This window comes from Oryx dammah, unplaced genomic scaffold (genome assembly GCF_014754425.2).
Source record: "Oryx dammah isolate SB20612 unplaced genomic scaffold, SCBI_Odam_1.1 HiC_scaffold_23, whole genome shotgun sequence".
In the NCBI taxonomy this organism is placed as follows: Eukaryota; Metazoa; Chordata; class Mammalia; order Artiodactyla; family Bovidae; genus Oryx; species Oryx dammah.
Genome location: NW_024070207.1, coordinates 35,402,667 through 35,413,946, shown reverse-complemented (window position 1 = coordinate 35,413,946; position 11,280 = coordinate 35,402,667). Strand labels below are relative to the sequence as shown.

The 11,280-nt window shown below is 41.5% G+C and overlaps 1 protein-coding gene across 1 annotated transcript in view; it reads right to left on the bottom strand.

Moving 5' to 3' along the window:
- RBMX2 (RNA binding motif protein X-linked 2) overlaps window positions 1-10,700 on the bottom strand; it is a 46,668-nt gene extending 35,968 nt beyond the window's left edge. Inside the window, 5 exon segments of the mRNA XM_040265249.1 lie at window positions 771-948; window positions 3,819-3,948; window positions 9,147-9,198; window positions 10,313-10,428; window positions 10,626-10,700. Coding sequence (XP_040121183.1) covers window positions 771-948; window positions 3,819-3,948; window positions 9,147-9,198; window positions 10,313-10,428; window positions 10,626-10,630 — 481 coding nt within the window. The 5' untranslated portion in view covers window positions 10,631-10,700.
- Window positions 10,701-11,280: the final 580 nt, after the last annotated feature.

The window sequence follows — 11,280 nt, the reverse complement described above, 5'->3', positions numbered from 1 at the left end:
CTTCTCTCTCTTCCCTCCTGCTTGATGACTTGTGTTCATGCCTGGACTTCTCCTTTCTTGGCTCCCTCTCTTCGTCCTCCGTTCCACCACGGCAGGTCTTCCTGACCTCAGGGGAACTGGGGTGGGACTTCCGCACCTCCCTGGACTCTGACTTCTGACCCTTCTCTGCCTTCTCTGAGTGCTTGCCACTGTGCTTTTTAGAGCCAGTGTCATCCTTTTCCTTTATCATCTTGCTTCTGGGCAATGAAGAGGAGGCTGGCTGATTTGCCTGTACCTCCCAGCCAGTCTTCTTTTTTTTCTTTTTTTCCTTCTTGTCTGGAGGAAAAGAGGGGCACAATCAGTAAGAAAAAGAAGATGACAAAGATGGAGGATATACAAAAGGAAAGCGTGCTTGGCAGCAGCATGAAACACTCACAGTCTCTACTTCTAGAAAAGTGCCTCCAAGAATCCAAGCTGGATGTCTGTCACCCTTAATATGTCAGGTTGCTGTAGAAGGCAACTCCAGCTCTTAATTCTCTCTCTAAAGACCCTACCTCCAAACAGTCACATTGTTAGGTACCAGAGGGTTAGGACTTCAATATATGCATTTTGGTGGCCAGAATTTAGCCCACAGCGTTAGTCTTCTGCTGATACTTCTTCTTTCCCAGTTAAAGTAAGGTTCCCCACACCTGCCCTCTTCACACGAGAACTGACTACCAACTCTCAGTGAAGGCTAAGAAGAGCAAACATTAAGCCTACCCAGAATCTTCTCATAGGCCTTAACCATTTACCTTTTTTGTGTTTTTTGGTGGGTTTGTCATCTTCAGAGCCCTCAGATGAACTTGGTGGAGGAGTATGAGGCCCACAGCCCCTCCCCTGCAGCTCTCTGGTCACCTCATCCATTTCTTCTGAGTCCTCAGGAAGTCGATAGTTAGATACATGATCCACTCAGATAGTTCTTCCTTTGATCTAAGACAGACAGGCAATGCTTTAGCAGATAGCTAACTATTTGCTACAAAACACAGCCTTCTATTTGAACCCAGCTGCAGAAATCCATGGTTTGAACCATTCCCATTACTCTCTTGCTAATTCTGTTTCTCAGAAAATCTCAAAAGCAGACCTGCTCAACTGATGTGTCACAGCACACATCCCTACAAATTCGCTCAATCCTGGGGGCAGTCAGGTAGAGCCTGGGGCAGCTGGAGATCCTGGGAGCCTCATCAGTTTATCCTAGAGTTCTATATAAATATCTCCATGTTATAAGTGTGCCATGAAGTGAAAAGAGCCTGGGAAGTACTGCCCCAAAGCATAAGCAGCATGGAAAACTGCAAAAGTTTAGATGCACAAACATGAATTGCCTTCCATCTGTAACATTAATTTACAGTGAAACACACTGTGAAAAAGTCTGGAAGCTAAAGGGAATTCCTAAAATTCAGCTCAATGCTACAGCTGCTTTCTCAACACAACTGGATGAGGCCAAAGCAGAACAATAGCTGGGTGGGGGTAAGGAATCTAGAAAGGACTACTTTCTTTTCTTTTAAGCCCTCACTCTGCTGGGAGTCAGCACGGGAGATCCCACCCATGACAAAGGTCATGAGGAAGAGGCCTGACAGGCAAAGGCAAGTCAGGACTTGAGGGACCCCCTGGACCTGCTCAAGCATCTATCCCAAAACCAGAATTTGCCTGTCCTGCTATTTTTCACCAACTCCTCTGTTACCAACAGGGGGCTGTCCCTGACCACCTCTCTCTGAAGAAAATTAACTTAGAGCTCTAGTTAGTAAGTCTCCTAGGTGTAATTGGAGGGTTTCAATTCAAACTCCTCTGATAGCTTTCTAACTTGCCTGACAGGTTTATCCAGACTTTTACAACTACGAATGTGATTGTTTACAGCCTCCCAACCTCACAGGAAGCTTAAAACATTCTAGGAATGTAGAGCCTTTCAAGGAATTAAAAATTATTAGAATAGTATTGGTGAAGGATTTCATTGTTGAACCAATACTTGCTGCCAAGTTTTCATATCCTTTATTTGTTGTGTACCCAGGAGTGCATTAATTAATATAGTTGGTATATAGAAAAAACAAGTAGCAACATTAGATCTTTGAGTTAAGTACTTTCTTTGTTGTAACCCACTGCACCTTTGTTCTACAGGAATGTAACTTTATTTAGTACTTTGAGGGTGATGCAGATTAAAGAAAAAACACTTCAAGGGAAAATGAGTTTTCTGGTTGATTAACATTTATCAAGGAAAAGAGCCATAAAATGTTAACAGGCCTCCTGGCCGGAACATAATGTAAATCACCTGAGACCTTTTGTATACGAAAAGGTATGCAGAAAGAAAGCCTGGTATCGATAAGGGTCAGGACTGCTGCCCCTGAATGACTTTGCATCTTCCATTATGTACAACTTAGGGTATATAATCTCCTTTTAAAAATAAAGTTATGGGTCTTGCACAAGCTTGGCCTCCCCATGTCATTCTTTCTTTCTCTTTCAGGCTAATTCCCTGGAGCACAGGGGCCCTCTGAGTTCACTTCTCTGCCTGGGCTTCTAAGACCCACACGAGAGGGTGCCCAAGGCAGGGCACCTTCCACTATTCAAGAGGGCACCTGTGCCCTACGTGAACAGTGCAAGTCTCTTGTCTGGGGCTTTATTGGCTTTCTGCGTAAACCAAGGAATATCAGCCTCTTTCTCTCCTCTATTTTCTTAACTGCAACATTTTTTTTATCTCTCTCTATATCTATATATCTCTCTCACCACGCTGTCACCCTGAGGATACCCTGGATCCAACCAGGGCTGGACCCCGGTATCACTCCTTGCTCCACCCCCACCATACTGGAACCACTGACTCATGCTGATACTATCACTGTGAATCACAACTCTCCAGGTGAACAACAAAAAATTAAACCCTCACTTAAAAACATTCAGGCAGATACAGACTTATTCTATAGGCAATGCCATCAGAAATGTGAAATGTCTGGCTTTTACTGTTCCATTCAAGAGCAAGTTTTTACTCTTACCCCTAAGCCTGAGTACTTTCACCTATCCCATTCCACCATAAAAGGTGGAATAAAGTCACCTTTTATGGTGACTTCCTTTCACTGCTGGTGCAATCAGTGACAAATTCTCCAAGTCAAGAGTTGCGCCTCCAACCTGTGACAATGCTCATTCAATGGCAGTGCTTTTCCTAAATGAGCACAGGGAACATGTGGAGTATAGATAACCCTGACTTGCCCCATCCCCTTTTCATGTCTCATTCTCATGTGATCACTCACCCTGTCTCACCTACAAGGGTGGAGGAGAGAGAATAGAGGACAGAAACCTTCAGAATGAGTTACTTTCATAGACTTTGTCATCAGATTTTAACTAGAGAATTTTCAGGGCCCAGTACTGCTAAGTCAATGGAGACATATGAGAGACATACATGGATGGCTAGGTTCTCAGCCACGAAACCATGATAGAACCCCAAATTCCCTGATACAGGACCACATGAAACAGCAGTGTTTGCTAGTCTCCTTGCTCTTCAATACAGAAGAAATGAGAGTGGAATGTGAGGAAGAAAAGGTGAAAAACAGATGCCTGGTTGGTTGCAAGATGAAGGGAAGTGGGGGGTCATGGTACCTATGCTCCTGAGGACATAGCTTGCTAAGAGATGGGGAAAAGAAATGCATGTTGACAGGATCATGAGCCAACGAATTATTTCCTGGGGTCATTTCCCAGTAAGTATGTCCCCACACCTCTGCAACCCAGCTGACCAGTACTGCCCTTGAGCCTATAGTCACCAACTGGGAAATGAAACTGAAACCCTACATAATGGAAAAATTCTGCTCAGTAAGCATACTCACCTTGATCCCATTAAAACTGTCAACAGCCAGAACTGTGCTCCTCTGGTCTTCATAGCAGAGGAAACAGAATCCTTTGGATTTCCCAGTCTTCTTGTCCTGTACCAGATTAATGTTAACAATCTCCCCATATCTATTTAATTTATAAAAGAGTAAGATACTATTGATTTAAAATGTAAAAACTTTCAGATTGGATGATAAAACAAAATTCAAATAATATAATCTGTATAGGAGACACACTGAGAACAAGATGACAAAAAAAGGTTAAAAATTAAAAGTTAGAAAAAGATATATCAAGAACACCTAATTTAAAAAATGGGTGGTAGTATTAAGATCAAAGATGAATTCAAGGCCAACCAAAAAAAAAATTTTAATGTGAATAAGAGGGCTCTTTTACACAGAAAAAGGTCCTAATACATAAGTCATGAAATTTTATACATAAATTAACACATCCAAAATTTTGATTAAAAATACAAAGAGCAACTAAGAGTGAAAGTTATTAGAGATTTTAACACACCACTTTGAGTTCACAACACATAAAATTGAGAAAAATAAGTCAGAGGAATTAATATAAAATTATATAACTACAAATAAACATATACTTAATAATATAACAATTACACTGTTAAAAATAATAACATCAGACTAGTAGATATACCAGAGAAGGCAATGGCACCCCATTCCAGTACTCTTGCCTGGAAAATCCCATGGACGGAGGAGCCTGGTAGGCTGTAGTCCATGGGGTCTCGAAGAGTCAGACACGACTGAGCGACTTTCCTTTCACTTTTCACTTTCATGCATTGGAGAAGGAAATGGCAACCCACTCCAGTGTTCTTGCCTGGAGAATCCCAGGGACCGGGGGAGCCTGGTGGGCTTCCATCCATGGGGTCACACAGAGTTGGACACGACTGAAGTGACTTAGCAGCAGCAGCAGCAGCAGCAGTAGATATACAGATATATTCGATTGTACAAAAAGGAGTTTCTTCTCAAGAATCCATGAAACACATACTAAAACTGTAGACTAGATCTCAAAGTAAACCTCAATCATCTCCAAAAACAGCACAGACAATATTCTCCAATCATAATGTGAAACAGCTGGGAACAATAATTTCAAAACAAAAAATGCCCTAACTAGAACTTGAAACCTATTCTCCAGGCTAACTACTGGATGAAAAAGAAAGTGAAATAAAATAAAGAAATCATGGTAGACTATTTAGAAAACAAAAATGGGAATATATACCAAAACTTAGTGTTTGTGTGTGTTAGTTGCTCAGTCTTGTCTGACTCTGCGACCCCATGCGCTATAGTCCGCCAGGCTCCTCTGTCCATGGAATTCTCAATGCAAGAATACTGGAGTGGGTTGCCATTTCCTTCTCCAGGGGATCTTCCTGAACCAGGGATTGAACCCAGGTCTCCTGCATTGCAGGCAGATGCTTTATTGTGAGCTACTAGGGAAGCCCACCAAAACTTACAGGATGTGGCTAAAACCACACTCAGGAAAATCTGTGACATTAAAGAATTTTATTGTTAAAAAGGGAAAAAAAAACGGAAAGGGGAATTCCTTGGCAGTCACAGTGGTGAGGACTTGGTGCTTTCACTGCCAGAGTCCAGGTTCAAACCCTGGTCAGGGAACTAAGATCACACAAGCCACAGGGGAGTTGGGGAGACTAAATCTAAGGAAGGTAGGTAGAAGTTAATAAAGACATAATTTAATGAAAAAGAAAATAGAAAAAATTCTACCTTACTCATTAGATAAAAATTAATTCCAGAAAAGTTAAAGCTTCATAAATTTAAAACTACAGTCATAAAAATACAATAGTAACTGATGGAAATGTTATAACATGATCACATACATATACCTCAGCCCCAAATCTAGCATCTTACTTAAAAGAAAACACTAGAAATGATTCAACTATGGTATTCGGCTATTTAACACTATTTAATGTTGTCGGTATTGGCCCATGCAATTAGACAGGAGAAAACAGATTAAAAAAAGAGTAAATATATGTGTATGTATAACTGACTCATTTTGCTGCACAGCAGAAACTAATACAACACTGTAAATCAACTATACTCTAATGTTAAAAATTAATTAAAAAATGAAAAAGTAAAGCTATCTCTGTATGAAGATTATATATGATGATATATATAGAAAACCCAAGAGAAGCAATGATAAACAATGATAAAAACAAACAATATAACAAATCTGTAGGATAACAGGATATAAAGACAACAAAAATAAACCACCCTCTTACAAACAATAATCATAAGATATAAGGAAAGAGGAGCCCCATTTGCAACAGCAACAACAAAAAGATAAAATACTTAGAAATGAATTTAACAACAAGCAATGTACAGGGTCTATGCAAAGAAAATTCTTAAAAACTACTGAAAGACACAGTTTTCAATAAATATAAAGACACCTCTTTTTCTTGCATAAGATGACTCAACATTATAAAGATATCAAAATCACCTCCCAGGTTAATACTTCTGTAGAAGGGTGACACTCCAATTTGCTGGGGGAAAATATGGAGTTTTAAATAAATGCGTTTGGACAACTAGATAGCCATTTGAAAAAATATGAAATTGGGTCCATATCTCACACTACACATCAGAATAACTCTAAATGGATCAGAGATTTCAATGCATAAAATTGAAACCATACAAGTATTAGAAGAGAACGTGGATGGGTAGGGAGAAATACTTTCTAAATATGACTCAAATCCAGAAGCAATAAAAGACTGATAATTTGACCACTGGTGCTGCTAAGTTGCTTCAGTCGTGTCCAACTCTGTGCGACCTCATAGACAGCAGCCAACCAGGCTCCGCCGTCCCTGGGATTCTCCAGCTAAAAACATTGGAGTGGGTTGCTGTTTCCTTCTCCAATGCATGAAAGTGAAAAGTGAAATGAAGTCACTCAGTCGTGTCTGACTCTCAGCGATTCCATGGACTGCAGCCTACCAGGCTCCGCCATCCCTGGCATTCTTTTACATCACAGATTAAGGCTAGAAAGCCATTTTTTTTCCTTTTGCTACAAAAGACATTAACAGGACAACCGGAAGTCAAATAAAAGTCTATAGATTAGATAACAGTGTAACAGTGTTGATTTCCTGAATTTGATCACTATCCTGAAGTTAAATGTCCCGGTATTTTGGGAAATACACACTGAAAAATTTAGGTGTAAATGTGCATCATGTCTGCAATTGACCCCCAAATGGTTCAGAAAAAAAAATAATATGCATATAGGTGGAGAGAAATAATAAAGCAAATGTCATAAAATGCTAACATCTGGGGACCAGTAAAGGGGATATAGGTATTCTTCATTCTATTTCATAACTTTCCTGTTTTAACCCAGAAATTATTTCAAGCATTTCAAAATAAAAAGTAAAAGAAAAAAGAATACAGGAGCTGGCTTGACAGGATAACTACAGACCAAACTGGGACAGTTTGAGCATCAAGAAATAATAATAATGGCAATGTAGTATAACACATCAAATTTAAAAAATAAGTCCACAGCAATACAATACATGATAAAGTGTTAAAAACAATAAGTTAATATCCTTAATACATGAAGGGCTCTTGTAAAATCAGTAAGAAAATGAGGAACACACTAACTGGGAAAAAATAGGCAAATGATCTTAATAGACAATTTACAAAGAAAAAGAATAAGGGCCTATAAATCTATGAAAAGATGTTCAACCTCCCTGATGATGAAATAAAGGCAAAGTAAAGAAGTCATATGGCAATATTTTCTTAAAATAACCATTACTGATTAGGATTCAGGAAAATGAGCATTCTAGTCAGAGTGAAAACTGATACAATCTTTTCAGAGAGTAATTTAACAATGTTTATAAATTAATTTCATGAAGGAAACCATCAGGGAGGCATACAAAGATGTATATATCATAATGTACACTGAAGTATAATTCATAACAGCAAAATATTGGAAATAATGCCCAACATTGAAAAGAAGACAATAAATACACAAAGATGTTAACATTTTTCCTTAAAGTACATTCTTATTTTATTCTTCATACTTTTTTTCTTTTTCCCAAATGTTCCACAACAACTATACATTACTCTGATAATCAGAAAACAAAATATTTTTTGAAAGTCACTGTTATCAGTGACACAGGTAATCTTCATGGAGAACAATGTGTAGAGCCAAAACAAAGAACTGGAATAAACACACACACTAGTGATCATCACTCAATGCAAATAAGACAAAAACAGCTCCTAGGTGGAAGACTGGACTAGGCAGAGCTACCACAAAGGCGTGGAAGTTATAGGCTGTACCTACTGTGAACTTCCCAATACCCAAGAGTTGGAAAAAGCAGCCTTAGGCCCTGCCAGGGCCCTTTACCATGGCCTTTTTCTTGCTCAATTTCTTTCCCACGGCCTTCTGTCCTATATATGGCCCAACCAATCAGCCAGAGACCTCTGCCCACTGGATGGTCCAACCATTCCCTGCCATGGCAATGCCTCTGCCAGGGTGTGCCAGCCCACTGTCTGCTTGCCCAAGCTCTTTTATCATGGTTCTCTGCCTGAGGACTCCACAGTCCAGGGGTCATGGCTCCCTGCTGCTCTGAGCTGCCAAGGCCTTCTGCCACCTAACTACTCTGTGTAGCTTTGGGGTTGTACTCAACCCCTCTCCCACCAGCTGCCACTACTAGTGTGAGCTGCCAAGACTCTCTCCCACCTAGTGCTGCTGCTATCATCCTGTAGCAAAATGAAGAATATAAGATTCTCCTATTCATTCTTATCCCTCATCAGCCAGTGATTCTCAGTCTCCAGTTAAAGAGACTGGCTCTGCTCACTAACCTTACACTCAACTAGAAACAAACAACAACAAAAAAAACTACTGCCTAAACCTTTTGCTTTTTTCCCAGTTCCTCTGTGCTTTGCCCTAATCCTACAGTGCCACACAGGTGTGGGCCCAGAATGGCCCCATGATCATGAGTTACCCCTAGTTTATAAGAGGCCAAGGAGATGGGCCAACAGAGTACCTTCCTAGGAGTTCCAGCCTGTTCCAGTGTAGGCTTCAGTGAAAAGACAATAAAAATAGAACAGAATCTCCAAGACAGGCTCCTATATCAACCAACTTCTTGGATTTGGCACATTGGAGAGTTCCAGAACCATGTCCTGGGACTGATCTAGACCAGAACAGAAGCTTCAGGCCTCCCCATGCAGGGAGGCCAGTCAGTCTAGAGTTAAAATAAATGGGCTTTTATGATGCCATAAAATGCATTATGGAAGCAAACTACTCTGATGACCCAGAAGGTAAGAAATAAAAAAGTGACTTACTAAAAAGAAGAAAAAAAGGTGACTTACTGTGAGAACACACAAATGATGTCCCCTTCAGTCAGTTCATAAGGAAGTCCCCCTCAAAAAGAAAAACACATTTCAGTTCAGCAAACACTTACCAAGTGTCTACTATGTACCATGCATGCACTAGGCCAGGCACTGGGATGCAAATCAGAATAAGCAACAGGGCCTTCCCTCAAAGAACCTAGTCTAATGTAATGACAGACACACACAGAAAATGCAGCAGTAATACAGAAAAAGGAGTGATTAACTTTGAGTGAAAAGCTGGGGTCACCCCTAACCAAACTAAGCCCCCTCACACCCAAAATCTTCTGGACAAAGCAGATAGTTTTCAGCACAAAACTTGGCTTCCAAAAACATATCTTGAACTCATGTGCTCTCTATCTGCAAATTCTCAGCTAAGGTCTAAAATCAGTTTAAATATGCAAATATTAACCCCACCTCACAAAGACTAAGGATTATAAAGTCAGTTGTTAAGCATTTCATAGGAAATAAATTTCCCTGCAAATGTTTCCTTCCTCATCAATAGAATGGGGATATTACAGTTCTAACTTCACAGAATTGTTATAATAGTTAAATAAATGAAAATAAAATGCTTAACACAATGTCTGGTGCAATAATCTCTTTGAATAAATTGTCAAATTACCATATATGACACAAAGTGAATATAGAGATGGTGATACGGCCACGGATAGAAGGCAGGAGATAATTAGATGAGGAAATAAACTCTGAGGGAGGGAGAATGAGGAGGGGAGGGAGTTGGCAGTAATATGAGATAGGGGCTAAGACCATGAGTTCTAGAGTGCCATAGTTCTGGCTGTTCCACTTCCTAAGCTATGTGACCTGAAGTCATTAACTTCTCTGCACCTGTTTCTTTAGTTGTGTAGATGGGGAGGGACAGGGGGATGATAGTAACGGTCTCTGAGAAACCAAGTGGCACGATTCTCAGCACAGTGAACGGCCGGCAGTACCTATTATAAGCACTGACTTGGCAGAGAGAGCAAACTAGAAATGGGGAGAAAACAGACAAGGAAAACGTATTTACAGAGAGACAGCGGAAGGGAATAAATGTGGGTGGTGAATGTCGGGAGGAGTGAAAGGCGGGAACGCTGAAATGTTAGGAAGCAGGGCAGGAGAGGAGGAGCCCTACGAGAGGAAAACGTGGGCCTCACCCAGGAAGATCCAAGCGCTGTCCTTGTACTCGTTGTGCCAAGACACCTTCTCCGCCACCCCCAGTCGGACCTCACGCTCATTCAGCTCATTAATCAGCTTCACTTTAGTTAAAGGGCTAAACCGGAAGGAAAAGCGGACAAGTAAAAGCGCCCCGGCCTGAGGTAAAACAGAACAAAACCGAGAGACTAATTTTCTAGACTCCCCGCCTCTCCCGCCCGTCAGCCCCGCAGATGCTCTACCACCTCAGCCCCGGTGGGCTGCCCCCGGGCACCAGTTCCCCCGACCTGTCTCAGAGGACAGTTGAGGCCTTACTTCATCTCCGCGGGTGCGGGCTCAGAACCTAGCAAGCAACTTCCCGGAGAAGCCGCAAGAGGCGGGCGCGGTCCCGGCGCCGCGCGCCCATTGGTTGCCGCAGGGCTTGCGCCGCGCCGGAAGTACGCTGGCGCGCCGGGGGCGTAGCGCCTGAGCACTAGAGCCAGAAGCGGCTTTCCTTGTTCGGCGGTGCTCGCTCTTTAATCAGAGGGTTTTTCTCTGGTCCTTTCGTACGTTCCTCCGAAAAATTGGGCAAGGGTGCGAGCCTGGTCTGTTCCAGGACTCCTAGCTCCTGGACGACACCTGGCTTAGCTACAAATGTTTGCTGAATTAAGACTGAAAAAGTGCCTGATACGGCAACTTAAGTCATAGCCTTGGCTCCCAGTCAGTAACTCACACGCGCGCCCCCAACAAAGCATCCTGTTCAAGAGTGACGGCAGAAGAGTAAAGAAGATATCTGAGAGGGTGAATCTTTTTCTTTTTTCTCTCAAATCTCAATGCATAGGCAACTGACAAGTACACCGGCGTAGGCTGGATTGCATACCCAGATTTATGTGAAAAGCTGCTACCCCTTTTCCACAGTCTCCTACGGGAGGTAGAAATTCGTATTGTTAAATTAATAGCTAACAGTTGAGCAGACAATACTAAATTGTGT